The sequence below is a fragment of the Chelon labrosus genome, assembly GCF_963514085.1.
Source record: "Chelon labrosus genome assembly, chromosome: 21".
Taxonomy (NCBI): domain Eukaryota; kingdom Metazoa; phylum Chordata; class Actinopteri; order Mugiliformes; family Mugilidae; genus Chelon; species Chelon labrosus.
This window is the reverse complement of record NC_140354.1, coordinates 14,966,525-14,982,840: the sequence shown is the minus strand read 5'-3', so window position 1 is coordinate 14,982,840 and position 16,316 is coordinate 14,966,525. Positions and strand designations below refer to the sequence as shown.

Below are 16,316 nucleotides of genomic sequence, written 5' to 3'. Positions count from 1 at the left end.
ACAGTGCATCCAGTTGAGGATGTCACCGCTCCTGCCCCGTCTGAGGTCACTCAGCCACCGGATAATTTGATCATGCCGCACCTCCAGTATCAAATGGAGCAAGAATGACATGCCCTAATGAGGAAGAAGGGGAAATAAGATAAACGCGACGTACTTTATTCGTGATCCCGCATGCGAGTTGCCGCTTATAGAAGAAGAATGCCAACAAGTGTTGATTTAATCATTGCAAATCACATGAAACGTTAGAATAAGCTTGGGTTTTTCTTCTGTTCCTCTGAGGTAGAGGTATTATCGGGGACTGGTTCTTGTAGGTGATGATGAGACTGGGTGAGCAGATGATGTGCAGATCAATAGGGAGCCTGAAAGGTACAAATGATTACTTCTGGTAGTGCACTCTTCAAAAGACAAGCAATCAGGAAGACACTATTCAGTAAAGAGTTATCCATTTATTCACAGTGGCGGTCCAACAATGGTCATAATCATCGTGTAATTTCCTCAAAGGCTGCAGCTTCAGCGGCTGCACTGATCGGCTGCCTTATTCATTTACATCTGCTCGGCCGCTGATGAATGAATATGTTGTGTGTGTCGGTGCGCCGTGCAAAAGGGACAAGGCGACCGGGATAATGATTTCTTGCTGTGCTTATTTACGAGGAACTCGTCGATAATCTTGTCTGCTCCACCGGCCTTTTCACTTTTTTGTGCTCATGCTTTTCATTGCACATGCTTGGGTTTGCTTTGGACATCTCTCGATTAACCTTTAAACCTGCTCCAGAGTGAATAACGTATCTTTTAACGAGGGTCTGGCCTCATGTGACCATCCCCTGCTCCCACACCAGCCACTAATCACATGATCAGACATGATCAAAACAGACCCACCCCCCCCCCCCCCACCCCCCAATTACAGGTGAGTATCTGGTCACAACAGGTCATGTGAGTTTCAGGTGGGCACCACCCACTGATGTACCTAATAAAAACCTACACTGGTCCCCACTGGCCATGAGACGTTCTAACAAGTCCAGATGCCTTTGCTTCAGCTTTGTTATTTACTGCACATGCTGTACACAGTGCTACAATTATATTTCGATGACTTTTCATTAAAATAGTAAAACAGGACCCGAGAGCAAACAACATTAGGCAAAATTAAAATTGGTTTTCTGATACAGAACCAGTTTCAAGCACTTTTCTCTGCTTCATTTACATGCTTTATTGAAAAAAAAGAACAAAAACAGTTTGCAAAATTCAGCCATACTGGTTCATAAACAGAAATTAAATACTGGACAAAAATCAGGGAAGATATAAAGAAAAAATATTAATTAAAATAATAATTTGCAGAGAATAAATAAAATAATTATTACATTTACTTAAATCATTTTGTTTATAGGTTCACTGTTGAGATTAATTTTTTGTTTGTAGCACTTTCTTAAGGAATCAATCTGTCCCTTTAAACATGGTACCTTTAAAAGGTATTTCCGGTCCAACTACATTTCCCAGAGGTAGTTGCGAAAAGTGGGCTCTCCGGACGTTCCTCACAATCAGGTCAACCAATCGCATACGTGAGAGCGCGAGCGCGTACTTCGAAATGGCGTTACTTCACCCAATGAGCTCCCTGCATTTCGCAGTTCATAACAGCTGGCCAATCGGCGCGACTGTTGTTCACGGCGACCAATCAGACGGCTGCCGTGTCTCGGATGGGCGTCATCGCTCCTCGCCAATCAGATTGAATGTAGAGTTTAAACGGGTGAGCGCGGGCGGTGCTACAGCAACTTTGGGGCGGGTCCAACAAGTGAGGACGCGTGCTTGAATTTGAATTCGAGCAGGAGCTAATAAGTTGTTAAACTAATAGGCAGCTACCGCTTCTGCTGGGGCACAAACAGACACGGGAAGCAGTATTTTAACACTTAATAATATTAATTGTTTGTAAATTTTGTATGTGCGTAACGTTAGCCAGCGCCGCCTCAACGTTTAAATCGCTACTCATCGCTGTTCGAGGAGAGATCACTACAGTGCAATGAAAGCGGGTGGTAAGTAACTTTATTTAAAGTATTCTTGCTACCAAAACGCATTAATTGCTAATTGTAAAATAAGTTTTTTGTAAACATGCTGTAAGGTGATGCAGTTTCACTAATAAAACTGGAAACTAGCTTCTAGCAACGCAAACGGTGTATTTCACGGATCCCTCCTGGAAGTTAAGCTGACGTTAAGTCAAATTTTCAACATTTCTGTGGGTTTAATGTGTCTCCCCTCTCAGTGACAAGGGTTTATGGTAATAAAAAACTAAAATAAAACGTCCTACTTTGCGACATTTGCTTATAACTTAACGTTACTTTCGCTGAACCACAGGAGGGAAATTTGGGCGCTCACTCGATTTGACTTCTCCTGACGAGATACTCATCGTCGTTAGCTAGCGGTTGAAGCTCACAGCAGCTTATCATAAGAGCATGGATGCTTTTAGTTTAGTATTTTAATGTTATTGTGTATACAGGAACTTAAAAACTTGTTTTTGTACTCGGGAAGAGGGTTTTACGTGAGCGGAGGTGCCTTTACGTTAGTCGTTTTGAATGTGGAGCCCCAACCTTCAACTTGGTGTCCCTGTCTGCCTGTCTGCCAACATGCTAACCCCAGAGCCACTGTCCTGCTTTTTAAATTGAAGCACAAATATTTGTCTGGCATTAATGTGAGAATGAGCCGGGCCAGCCTTGCATTCAGATGTGAAATTCTTTTATGTGTGTGTTTATGTGTGTGTGTGTGTTTCTTGGGACACCAAATATGTGGAAGAGCTGCTCATTGAGAAGCTTTTTAATTTGTAAATTCCCCTTGTCTTTCCAGTCGTCCACTGCCGTTGTTCAAAATGCTACTCGGTTCCGGCTCGGAAGCGGGTCCGTAAGCGATCTCCGGCCCTGACCGTGCTGTCCCTGCCTGAGGAGATCCTCCTCTGCGTGCTCCAGTGTCTCTCTGCGGAGGACCTCCTGTCTGTCCGAGCGGTGGGTAGACACAGTAGTAACACTACCGCACGACCTCTGCCGTGTATGTGACATGTCACCCTGACATGTATTTGTTCTGGCTCAGCATCTTGTGACCACCTGCTTTGGACTGAGTTGTGCTGACCTCCCTTACAGGTTCACTCCCAGCTGCGGGACATTGTCGACAACCATTCCAGCCTGTGGGCCCGGGTCAGCTTCAGAGACACATGGCCATGTCCCAACACCTTATGGCTCTTTGAAAGGTACTACTCCTTGAGTCAAATAAAAAAAATAAAGTTTTACTTTTATTATTTCTGTTTGGATTCTAAGTTGAATTCTCTGTGCACTTTCAGAGCTGCTGAAAAAGGGAATTTTGAAGCTTCCGTGAAGCTCGGGATTGCATATTTGTACAATGAAGGACGTAAGTTGAACTGTTTTTCCTTCTCCCACAGTTGCACACTTACACAGGGGTCAAATAAATATAGAGGATATAACACCCCCTTGATGATTACTGCCTTTTCTCTATCTCTCTCTCTCTCTCTCCTCCAGCGCTCCTGAGCGACGAGGGCCGAGCGGACGTGTGTGGTCGAAAGGCCTCGCACTTTTTCAGCCTGGCCGAGAGCCTGCGCTCTCCCGCGGCGGATCCCTTCATCTGGGTGTTCATCCGTCCGCCATGGTCGCCCACCGGCAGCTGCTGCAAGGCCGTGGTGTTCGATCGTCTCAAGGCCGAGTGCGATGACAACGTGGTGGGTTTTGTTTCTGCCAGTTTAGACAAACGGCTAATGCGCTTCATTGTTCGCAGACCTTGAAGGGAACTCGGCCTCACTGGAATTTTATTTCGGTAAAAGTGGTAAATTTAACAGAAGAAAGGTTCATAAATGTGTTTTTTTTGTTTGTTTCTGTGTAGAAGAAGAGGGGACCCTTGCTGCACTGCTTGGCCAGAGTTTTGCAGCTGTTTGAAGTGAGTATGAAAGTGATCTTTATTCTAGCGGTCTGGGTGTGGTTGGTCCAGTTTCTATTAGCCTTTTAATCAAAGTATAAAGCAACGGAGGATCTGTTGGGTTTGTAATAATAGTTCTCTCTCTCTCTCTCTCTTAATATAGCTGCTGTTGTCTTAGGATCCTTCACATTGTTCTTTTTACTCACACCCCTAGTGCGCTTTATTTACCAGTATGACAAATCGGTATCATGAAACAAGCCTTTCATACGATCACTTTCCAGTTCGTTAGGTACACTAGTGAAAACGAATGCATTCTAATATCACAGTCCTGCACTAAATCCCCCTCTGTGACTGTCACAATGTGCAGTTCGCGCTGAAACGGGGTGGTTAAACTGCACTGAATGAAGTGTTTCTGTTATTTAACTCAGCCCACTGACTGAAAATGGGGTCGTCAAGATGGCAGAAACACATGCTGGTGCAATAGTCCTACAAACCACAGCCTCTAAAATGAAAACGCAGCTGAAACGACAGTATTTTATTTAAATTTTTTTGGTAGTGTACTAACCGAGTGTTTTTTCGGTTAAGATGCGCCATTAACATCTGGAGCTGCGTTTTTTTCCAGGGGGACGAAAGACGTTCAGATGCCATATCTATGCTGGAGGAGTCGTCAAAAGCTGGATGCCTGCAGAGCTCCTACCTGTTGTGGGAGCATAGCCGTAAAGCAGCGGTGAGTCCATGTCTCTCATTTCCTTTTCTCGGAAACATCTTTTTTTTTTTTTTTTTTCTCTCTCTCTTTCTACAAGCCCAAACACAGATGTTAATCACATTAATTGAATCATGCACTAAAACTGACCGGCTAATTTGAATTTCAGCTGGCAGATCCAGGAAGATACCTCCAGTGCATGCGAACCCTCAGGGACTACGCTGGCAAAGGATGCTGGGAGGCACAGGTGTGTGATTTAGAACAATATTAACTGATTAAACTAGTTCTTTCCAGAATTTTCAGCCTTGCGACGTCTTTCTTTATCAGTCTGCGACTTTATTCTTCTCTCCTCAAACACTTCCCTGTAATAAAACAAAAAAAGTGTTTGTCTTTTGACAGCTTATCTGTCAAGTTATTGTTTCCCTTCTGACTTCTTCATTTGTGCTGAGTTGGACGCTTTTCAGTAGCGCTCCCAGGCAATGTTTCGGGGACTTGACAATTAATCCCAATCACCGAATCACAAAACTATGACTCATTTGAATCACTTGCTCTGTAATTACGACTCAGCCGTATTGTTGTTGTAGCGCTATTCAACCAGCTGTCAAGCCTGTTTAAGCTATTTGGAAGAATTTATTTCCAATACGTTTGTCTTCTTTCTGTAGTTGTCTCTGGCCAAAGTGTGCAGCAGCGGGAATCCGCTGGGTCTGGAGCCAAAAGCCTGCTCCGAACTGGTGGCCCAGCTCTTCAGTTCCTCTAATCCAGGGTCGCGACACTGCGACACTCAGGGCATGAGACGAGGCATCAAGGACACCATGAGGTACGCAGGAACAGAAACTGCGCTGTGAAAAATGTATATAAATATCTTTGCATGCAGTCATGTGTTGCTGTTGGTGAAGATCGTCGTGAGTTGCTGTCTTCTGCTCATCCTGAGCTCCTTTTTTAGTTTTTATTATGTACAATATTACTAAGCAGCAGATGATGCAGAACACTGGCACCATTATGCAAATAAAGGTTTCTCAAGCGAGTAAATTTACCACACAATCTTCACCGTTCACTATCACGACTGATTCATTCATGTTAGCGTGACACTGCACATTAATCTTTACATCGTATTTGTCCCTCGTTCTGTGACTAGGTACATCCTGGTGGACTGGCTCGTGGAGGTGACCACCATGAAGGACTTCTCCAGCCTCACGCTGCACGTGACAGTGGGCTGCGTGGACCGCTACTTGTCTCTGCGCTCTGTCCCCAAGGCGCGTCTTCAGTTGTTAGGAATCGCCTGTATGGTAGTCTGCACACGGTGAGGATGCACACGTTGTTTTCTTAATACACTTCTGTTTTTAGCCGCATATAACAATATTTTATGATGTGTAGCTTTGGAGGGATCTCTTTTAAAAATAAAATGTAATGTATGTTAACGTAATGTTATTCGGTTCTTTTCAGCTACATCAGTAAAGAAATCCTGACTATACGTGAAGCCGTTTGGCTCACGGACAACACCTACAAATACGAGGACCTGGTTCGAATGATGGGAGAGGTCGTCTCCGTGCTGGAGGGAAAGATCAGGGTGAGTACAGCAACCACTCTAACACCTAACGGTAGGTTATTTAAATGCAAATGTATGGTTGTTGTAAATGATTTTTCTGCCTTCAGAGCCCCACTCTGCTGGACTACGGGGAGGTGCTGCTCTCCCTCCTCCCCCTGGAGAGGAGAACCACTCACCTATTCAGCTACATCTGCGAGCTGTCGCTGCTCTACTCTGCTCTCGCCGCGCCGCAGCCCGGCAGATTAGCGTGCGCTGCACTCCTGCTTACACGGGCGCTACATCGCTATGGTAATGACACTCTCATGCGTCATTTCGCGGCTTCAACGCGCCGCTGCGGTGCAGATTTCAAACAAACCGAATTTACAGCTTTAGCGTGGCGTTTACGTTCACGTTGACTTATGGCGGTGTTTTCGTCTCTCTGCAGCTCCCCTCTGGCCCTCCCAGTTAGCCGACTACACGGGCTTCTCCAAGCAAGACCTCGTCCCCCTCTCCGTTCTCCTCTTTGTCAAGTGGTGAGTTTCACACTCTCTGTGTTTACGCTGGATTTGTAGCCAAGACACTACATCGTATTTCTTCTCTTGCACAGCCGTCTCGCATTCTGACAGAGCGCATCAACACAGACGCTCGCGTCTTGCCAAAACATTAGGTACGCTTGCCAAAAAGCACGTATTCTGATAACACTCCATAATTTAATCCCCTGCAATTTAAATTCCTCTCATCTGTTTTAGCTAATTATTTATTGAATACATTCCTGTTTACTGTATCTTAGAAAACTTGCTGTCATCTCCTATGACTAGCAACATGTTTAGTCCACGTGTGCGTGCATCCAAAACGCGACGCAGAGCACCGTCAGGCCTGAAAGCTGATGTTTTTCAGCATTTTAGATTTAAAAACTTATGTCGACTGATAACAGCTGGACAGAAGCAAAGCCGTACGCAAGCTGTGCCAACTCGAGGCGAAATATTGTAATACCTCAAAGCTCTGATGCCAATTTTCAGGTTTTCTGAAAATCTCTTGTCATAACTAAGCAAAATATCTCTCTTTTTAGAAATGCATATTATTTTAGATCGCTTTAGTTTTTTCTAATATACTTAACGGCTCGCAAGTGATAAGCTCGCCTCTAATCAGAATGATATGAGTTATCGTGACACGTGTAAGGTTAAGTCTCCCCGCGATAAAAGGTTAAAGAACAAAACACAAGGTTGTCATATGTGTAGAAAAGGCATTTTCTGCCATGAATAGGTGCTGTTTCTTTTGAACCTGCCCTCCTATAGCTTTGCTTTGGGCCTGATTACGTAGTTAAGTTCTGATTGGTGCATTGAGTTTATCATAGGAAACACCTACAGCACAACTTCCTACCAAGCCGTAGCATTATGTAGCTCACATATTTTGGTCTGCGACAAAAGCATCTAATGAATTATGGGTAATTTAGCTGTAGGTTGCTCGTGTGCCTAAGTGACTATTATTTTAAAGCCCCTGCTGGTCAAAAACTGCCACTAATCACCATCCATACTGTTCATACAAAAGCCAAGTGCCAATGTTGATAAAGGGAGTTATTATGCCTCCCTTGACTTTATGTCAATATGTCGTTTCTGTCTTTCGCAGCAGGCTTAACTGATTGTGAGCACAATTTAGCAAATAAACACATTCTCCCGTCTCTTTCCTGGTATTTGCGCCATGGCTCATACATGACCACGCTGTGCTTCCCTCCCCCGAAAAGAGATAACAAGGATTGATTGTTGGTTGCGTCTGGCTGTTTTTCAGCCTTCCCACGTAGCCACATTGATTAAATATAAGGCCGTTCATAACATCTGGTGACCGAGAAGATGGATGCACGGACAGCTGCAGAGTCATAAAAACAGTATGAGGCATGGTGTGTGTTAGTGTGTGTTAGTGTGTGTGTGCGCTCATCGGCTAATCACCGGGTGAGTCACTTTGATAGGTGAGCGTTGCATCGACAAACCGTAATTCTCAAATGGGCGTGTAACAAGATTTGTCCCCAAGAGATAATTATAATGATGCATAAAACAAAGTGGATCAAACTCAATTATATATTTATTTATAATTTTTCCCCTCTCTCTCTCTCTCTCTTTCTCCAGCTTCAGTCAAGATATTCCCAAAGATTACAGGCACGTGTCTCTTACTGGCGTCAAGCAGCGGTTTGAAGATGAGGCCTACCAGCACATCAGCAAAGAAACGGTAGTTTATTTTAGTCGTTTGTCTTGATCACGTGTCTTCCTGCGGCTTGTCCGAGTCTGTGTAGTGACTGGTTTTTATTTCCACAAGGTGATGGATTTTAAAGAGCTCTGTCAGATCTTTGAAATCCCCGAGGTGGTGCCTCAGATGGAGCCTCCCAGTCCTACCGGTCAACCAGCCGACATCCACACCTTCCTGGCCTCTCCGTCCAGCACCAGCAAGAGGTAAGGCCAGCTGCTGACACACAGGCTGCCCGCTGCGGAGTAGAGCGTGGATTGTTTTCTGTCCAGCTAATTCATTTTTGTTGAGACTAGTGCAGTGCCCGTCGGAAGTATGTATTCCTATAGTGGGAGCCTACAGGTGCTGTGTATGAGGATTAGTGGAAATATTAGAGCGGAGAAAACCTATTTTACCGATATATTTTACATTTCTTATCCAAACAACGTCAAACTTAGCAGTGCACATCTTCGTGCCCGTAGCGAGACACCTGCCCAGTTTCAAATCAATCGGGCCAACGGTTCGCGAGATATGCGTGCCACAGACAGACACACAGACGCTTCTTGATTTATAGATAGATAATTTGTGTTTGGGAGTGTTGTATTGCATTTATTCTCTACTGGCATTCTACCTGCTGCTATCCTGCAGTATGGAAACACTCAAGCGGTCAAAAGATTTTAGGTAATTGTAAATGCTAAAGCTACAGGAGCACGTCAACACTGAGACATATTTTAATTCTGCTCAGATTTTGTTGCTGCCAGCTTTGCAACACACGCCGCACACAAGAAACGAGTCCCTGACAGAAACACGACCGCTGCCCCCGCCTCTCATTGCTCATTTAGCGTTGCTCATTGTGGCCCGAGCGTCCTGAGCGCCGCGACGAACGGAGCGGCCGACAGTTCTGACCAGAAGGTGTTTTTGTTCGTGCCATCTGTGAGAAGCTCTCGTGACTCACGGCCCTCCTTGTGTGCGCTTTTTCTCTCAAAGGAGACGTGACGACGGCATGCAGGCCCGCAGAAGCAGCTTCGTGGCCACGCCCACGGCCGAGCTGTCCAATCAGGAGGAGTCGCTGCTGGGCGACATCCTGGACTGGAGTCTGGACACTTCCTGTTCTGGCTACGAGGGGGACCAGGAGGGGGAGAGCGAGGGAGAGAAGGACGAAGAGGACGGTGACGGTGAGTGGAACAAAGAGAGTGGGGCAGGGCACGGTTATTCCGGTGTGATTTACGTCGTCTGTAACGCATATACACCGATCAGCCACAACATTATGACCACTGCACTGACAAGAGAAGTAAATAACATTGACCATCTTGTGATAATACAATGTTCTGCTGGGAAACCTTTGGACCTTAGACATGTAGCACCCACCTAGACCAGACCAGACACCCCCACCCCATAGCAATGACACTCCTCGATGTACAGCAGCCATCCCCAGCAGGATGCAGCCACAGGCACACACACAAAAACCCTGAAGAACAGCTCAAGGTGTTGACCTGGCCTCCAAATTCACTGGATCCCAAATTGATCAAGTATCTGTGGGATGCACTGGAACAAGCCTTTCCCTCAACCTATAGGACTCGAAGACCCCGCACTAACTAATATTAGGAAGGTCATAATGTTATGCCTGATCGGTGGAAGAGGAGAATGATGCATGGGTGGTTTCTTCCAAACATTCACACCATTTTGTTTCTTTTCTTCAACAGTTTCTATGATATCCGTCACGCTGCACCCGCTGACGGACGCGGACAAAATACAAGACCACTGCAGAGCCCTGTCCAGCGACGAAGACAGCTTCTGTGAAGCAGAGAGCGAGGGGAATAAGGACTGCCAAGGCCCATCCTTCTCCTCAGACCCTCACAGTTCAGGATATTCCTCCGTGCAGAGCGTCAGTCCCTCGTCCACGTGCTCCTCTTCCTCCCTCATCTCCCGCCTGCCCTGCACGTTCAAGACCATCACGACATCCCTGGCGCCGGCCTCCGCCAGCGCCCAGCCGGGCTTCCGCCTTCTCGTGCCCATGCAGAGGCCCCGGGGCACCTCCAGCAAGCAGGTGAAAAGGAAGAACGTGGCGGCTCACAGCGGAGGCGAGGTGGAGAGAGAGGAGGAGGAGCAGGAGGATATGGAAGGAGAGGCGTATTCCACCAGCGCGGGGTTTCTGAGCCTATAGACGGCCCCAGGTTGTTCAAGCCCATCTGCTCAGTCAGTCGTTGACCTCCAGCACTTTTTGTTTGTTCCTCACTCCTGCTAAGTCCGCACTGATCTCCGTCAAGATCAAGAGAGCTTAAAAGACGACTAAGGGATATGAATTGACTAGAAGCTTGCCTTTGTGTTAGGTTACATTTCATTTACATGTTTACAGGCATGGAGCAATAGAAATACCTCCCATCAACTCAAATCGGCTCTGAAACCACTGGAACATGGACTTGACTTTCCTCAGGACCCTGGTACAATAGTTGCCACTTCACTCATTTTTTTTACAGCCTTCTACAACAACCTATCTCAGATTAGATAGTTGTGAAAGAAATTAAACCGTATGGACTTGTTGTTTTTTTTCAGGGGGAGGGGAGAGAAAAAAAAAGTATTCATCGTTCAGATCATATTTTTGAAAAAACAGCATATTTATGTGATTACTCTGGTTATCATAGTCTCTGAAATGCACTGTACGTACAAGAATCTGTCTTGTATTAGGGGGATTTCATCAAAAGGCCGCTAATGTCGTTTAATGAAAGCGTCACGAAGCCTAAAGAAAAAAAAGAAAAATATGATTGTATATGAATTCTTGTTCAGTTTTGTTCTATGTACGTTTGCCAAAGGTACTGTGGTGGTGTCATTTGTGTTTTTATGTGGCATCTACTTAAAAAAGAGCTGTGAACTAAGTCATTTAGTAGTCTGTATCTTTTGTAGTTTTGTAACTCTACGTCGGTTGTGCTGTTAAATGATTTAATCGATATCGCTTAAAGACCTATGGCACACTAATCCCATCAGGAAGTTGGAGGAGGCTTTTGTTTATTAAGCCGTGCTGATAATCCGACTAAGAGCCGCCAAGCATTACACGAGCCTCGATACATCCTCCGAACGTCATAATTATTCATCCCACACGTCGCGGAGCGCCGGTGAAACTCTAAACACGCTGATAAGTCGTACTTTACCCACTTTTCCTCCCATCTGAATTAGGTCGAGCACTTTTATCATCACAGACGGAGCGCAATCCAAAACCTGTTTTCTGAGCTAGAACAATCAATACTAAAGCATTTTAGAATGGATTTGCGCTTCCTCCTCGGACACGAACGGAAGTTCAGACACTAAAGGAAAATGATTACTTGATGGGGTTTTTCAAAGTACTGTAGGCCTCATCCAGGACGCAGAGTACACGATGTTTAAATGATTGTGACTGACTGTAAATACGTTTTTTTTATTATTTTTTTATTTTTAAACTGTTACTCCAGACTGGTTATCGCCTGTGTTTTTATATGTACATAATGCTATATGTATAAATTGAAATTAGACAAAAGACGCCACTTCTACTTGAAATTGCTTCATTCCAAAAAAAAAAAGGCAGTTTTCTACGTGAAACAGTTTCTATTTTCTACAGTGCAGTGTTTTCTCAATAGACCTGTGATGTGAATATATCATTTTTTTTGTACCGAGTTCCAACAATAAATAATGTTTTAAAAGCCGCGTGTGATATTTTGCCGCCGTGCAGGCGCGCAGATTGATTGGATTTGCGTTTCGATCACGGTTGCCCATTAGCGAGGCAGAGTCTGGGACTAATCCCCTGGCTCGCTCCAGTGTGCTGTATTCTTTGCCCAACCAATCCATTTCTCCTGGGCCCCCCCGGAGTAGACGAAGGGTTTTCTACAATAAATTAATTAGCTGAACTGGAGATTCCCAGTCGCTAGGAGCTTGAGTTGAAGCCAGGGGTTTAGAAATGCAGAGCTCTTATGCTGTGGTCTATAGAGGAGGAAAAGGCCACTGTAATAAAACGGCTAGGATCGTTTTTTGTTTTTCTTACCCCCAAAAAACCTTATTTGGGTTATGTCAATTATGACAAACCGATATAAACCCCTCAAGTGGTCATATTTCTAACCTCTAAGACAAAAGTTACGATTCTTAGATTCAAGTAATCTCTCTTAAAATAATTTTAAACAGTGGCTTTATATTATGGAAGAGGATTGGGGCCACTAGGGGCATTATGATTTCTTCTTTTCATAATCCTAACTTTAAAAAAAGACTTTATTCTCAGACTTCTGAGACAAAACTCACAATTTTGAATAACAAATCACAACCCCAAACTTTTATTTCTTCATTTTTTTACACTCCCTCTTGCTGCAATAGCCTTGATGCCTTAAAACATCGATTTCCAAGCTGTGGTTTGGTTTGTCATTTCCAGTCCAGTGCAGTATCACAAGCACACCATGTGCTCATCATCATATTATTATTATCCAGTTAAATAACAGGTTTCGCTCTCAGTCTGTCAGGATAAAATCCAGCATGTGTTCTGCAGATTTATGGCACCAACGCCACAAAACCGAGGGATGAAACCGAGCTGCATCATGGAAATGATGGGATCCAGCCGTTCTGGAGCTTGGCATTGGCGACTAATGCAACATCTCGGCCTCTGCTGCGTTGATTTTGACCCTAATTTTTCCTCTTCCGCTTTTTTTATGCGTTTATTTTGGGAGGAGCTGTTGACTTGGTGGTTGGAAAAGCAGATTTGGGACCCTAAGGCCACTGGTTTGAATATCCTCTATGTTAATAACCGAGGTGCCTTAAGCAAGAACCTAACAAATGGATGGGTTACATGCAGAAAGCTAATTCCCTGTATGTGTGCATGTATTCGTAGCAAATAAATCGGACTGACGTTTCTTTATTGTTAACCTCTTTCCGCTGCCTCTCTCTAGGAAGTGCTACTGAGCAATCAAAGCTAGTGCCTCATAAAGGCTCATAAACACAAGCAATAAGGCAGCTAAAAGCTTGAGACGCTGGACCGTGCAATCGATTGGTGCAATTCAGCGTGCAATATCTGGTAAATACTTGGCACTGTTACCGTGCAAAATATGTCTTTAAAAATAAATTTAAAAAATAATCTAGGTCACTTATACACACACATACACACACACACAGATCTACTCCTGCTGCTAGACCTATTTGTTACTGTTGAGTTATTGTTTGAGTTATTTTTACATGCTTTATTTCTCTTATCTGCATCTTATTGTTTTTTTTATATCGTGTTTACTTCTATAGTGTTTTTTTATAGTGTTTTTTATAGTGTTTTTATACTTTAGCCCATACACACAAGAGATATGATGACAATAAAGGCATTCCGAGTCTGATATATGAAATATGCACCACAAAAATAATAATGCTTTAGGGTCAGTGCCCATTGAATTAGAGTGAAATTAATTAAACATAGCTAAGAGATTGAAAAGGTCATCTCATCAAAGCTTACTTTTACAGGCAAATAAGGACACCTTGTGCAGTTTTTCATGTTTTTTGAGTTGTTACTAAACAGTTTGTGTGCGTCAGGCTGCATCCTGCTGGGGATGGCTGCTGTACATCAAGGAGTGTCATTGCTATGGGGTGGGGGTGCCTGGTCTGGTCTGGTCTAGGTGGGGCGCTGCATGTCTAAGTAACATCCACACGAATGAACGCCAGGTAGAAAAGTTTCCCAGCAGAATGTTATTACCTTCTCCTGTCAGTGGTTTTATTGTTGTGGCTGATTGCTGTATATGCATAGTAAAGAAACCTGATTTACATTTACTTATTTTAATATGAAACGTGAATACGCACCATAAAAAAAATAATGCATGAGGGCAGTACCCACTGATCATAAAAGTCAAATTGATTCGAGATAGCTTAGAGATTAAAAATGTCACCTCATCAGTGTCGACTTTTATAGACATAAGGACACCTTGTGCAGTTTTTCATCTTGTTTGAGTAGTTCCTAAACAGTTTTTGTGTGTGTCAGGCTGCATCCTGCTGGGGATGGCTGCTGCCATCAAGGAGTGTCATTGCTACGGGGTGGGGGTGCCTGGTCTGGTCTGGTCTAGGTGGGTACTACATGTGTAAGTAACATCCACACGAATGAACGCCAGGTGGGAAAGTTTCCCCGCAGAATGTTATTACCTTCTCCTCTCAGTGGTTTTATTGTTGCGGCTGATCGGTGTATATGCACAGAAAATAAACCTGATTTGCATTTATTTTGGCTTCACACATTAATGTGAGACATGATTACGCATCATAAAAAAAAAAAAATAATGCATGAGGGCAGTGTCCATTGATCATAAAAGTCAAATTGATTAGAGATAGCTCAGAGATTAAAAATGTCACCTCGTCAATGTTTACTTTTATAGACATATAGGGACACCTTGTGCAGTTTTTCATGTTTTTTTGAGTTGTTCCTAAACAGTTTTTGTGTGTGTCGGGCTGCATCCTACTGGGGATGGCTGCTGTACATCAAGGAGTGTCATTGCTCCAGGTCTCAGGGCCAGCCATGTCTCTCTCTAACGTGTACAGTGGGTGTGAGCCTTCGTGTGTGTGCGTGTGTATGTGTTTCTACGTGTGTGTGTGTGTGTGTGTGGGGGGGGGGTGTATCTGTGTATCTCTGTGTTTTTACGGGGGTGGGAGGGTTGGGTTTTGTCCTTAGTGTTTTTAGCCTGTGTTTTGTCTTTGCTGATTTTAGCCTCTGTGAGGCACTTTGTATTGCTTTTAGTATGAAAAGTGCCATACAAATAAAATTTGATTTGATTTGATTTGATTGCTATGGGGTGGGGGTGCCTGGTCTGGTCTGGTCTAAGTGGGGTGCTACATGTTTAAGTAACATCCACACGAATGAACGCCAGGTAGAAAAGTTTCCCAACAGAATGTTATTACCTTCTCCTCTCAGTGGTTTTATTGTTGTGGCTGATCGCTGTATATGCATAGTAAAGAAACCGGATTTACATTTATTTGTTTTTTTTATTTTAATATGAAACGTGAATATGCACCATAAAAAAATAATGCATGAGGGCAGTGTCCATTGATCATAAAAGTCAAATTGATTAGAGATAGCTTAGAGATTAAAAATGTCACCTCGTCAATGTTTACTTTTATAGACAAATAAGGATAGAGAAAAATATTCTACTAAATAACCAGTGATTAAACGATGTAGAAGCATAATACCTTCTAAAAATAAATAAAAATACATAAATCAAAGTCATCTTTGACAGTAACCTCTCCTTTGATCATCACACCAATCAAATCACCAGAACTGCCTTCTTCCACCTCAAGAACATTGCCCGACTCCGTCCATCACTCTCCTTCTCTGCTGCTGAAACCCTCATTCACGCCTTCATCACTTCCAGAATTGACTACTGCAACAGCATCCTCTATGGCACACCATCCAAAACTTTAAATAAACTTCAGTACATCCAAAATTCTGCTGCACGTCTGCTCACCCACACCCGCTCCCGTGATCACATCACTCCTGTCCTCCAGAAACTCCACTGGCTCCCAGTTCCACAGCGTATTCAGTTCAAAATCCTCCTCCTCACACACAAAGCCCTCCATAACCAGGCCCCTTCCTATCTCACTGACCTGCTCCATCGCCACAATCCATCCCGCAGCCTCCGTTCATGTGACGCAAACCTCCTTACTCCACCACTCAAGACCAAGCATCGAACCTGGGGCGACAGAGCCTTCTCTGCAGCTGCCCCCTCCCTCTGGAACTCTCTCCCCAAACACATCCGCGACTGTACCGACCTTCCTACCTTCAAATCTCTGACAAAAACACACCTTTTTAAAATTGCTTTTAATGTTTAGCTCAGTTTATTGTGTTTTTGATGTTATATTTCACATTGTTTTGCTAATTTGATGTCCTTTTCATGTAAAGTGTCTTTGAGTATCTTGAAAAGCGCTTTTAAATAAAATGTATTATTATTATTATTATTATAAATGTGTCAGTGTGAGAACCCCCAGCTGTTTGGAGTCACGTGACAC

General features: G+C 43.9%; 1 protein-coding gene across 2 annotated transcripts; it reads left to right on the top strand.

Moving 5' to 3' along the window:
• Positions 1-1,886: 1,886 nt before the first annotated feature.
• ccnf (cyclin F) lies at positions 1,887-11,099 on the top strand. 2 transcript variants are annotated; one of them, XM_084571080.1, is made up of 17 exons: positions 1,887-2,021; positions 2,827-2,981; positions 3,117-3,223; positions 3,314-3,381; positions 3,510-3,706; positions 3,868-3,921; positions 4,523-4,627; positions 4,773-4,850; positions 5,266-5,420; positions 5,739-5,903; positions 6,047-6,170; positions 6,257-6,437; positions 6,574-6,661; positions 8,249-8,348; positions 8,436-8,569; positions 9,330-9,517; positions 10,046-11,099. In XM_084571080.1, exons 1-17 carry the CDS (start codon positions 2,009-2,011, stop codon positions 10,504-10,506), a joined length of 2,373 nt encoding a protein of 790 aa, XP_084427206.1. In that variant the 5' UTR covers positions 1,887-2,008; the 3' UTR covers positions 10,507-11,099. The 2 variants fall into 2 exon arrangements, with proteins under 2 accessions (XP_084427206.1, XP_084427205.1); XM_084571079.1 differs by having other exon boundaries at positions 3,117-3,381.
• The last annotated feature ends 5,217 nt before the right edge of the window (positions 11,100-16,316 follow it).

Excerpts from the sequence above, each read along its gene's own strand:
- ccnf (XM_084571079.1), top strand. Across the intron at positions 6,171-6,256 it reads TGCTGGAGGGAAAGATCAGG|AGCCCCACTCTGCTGGACTA; the intron begins GTGAGTACAGCA and ends TTCTGCCTTCAG. Across the intron at positions 8,349-8,435 it reads AGCACATCAGCAAAGAAACG|GTGATGGATTTTAAAGAGCT; the intron begins GTAGTTTATTTT and ends TATTTCCACAAG.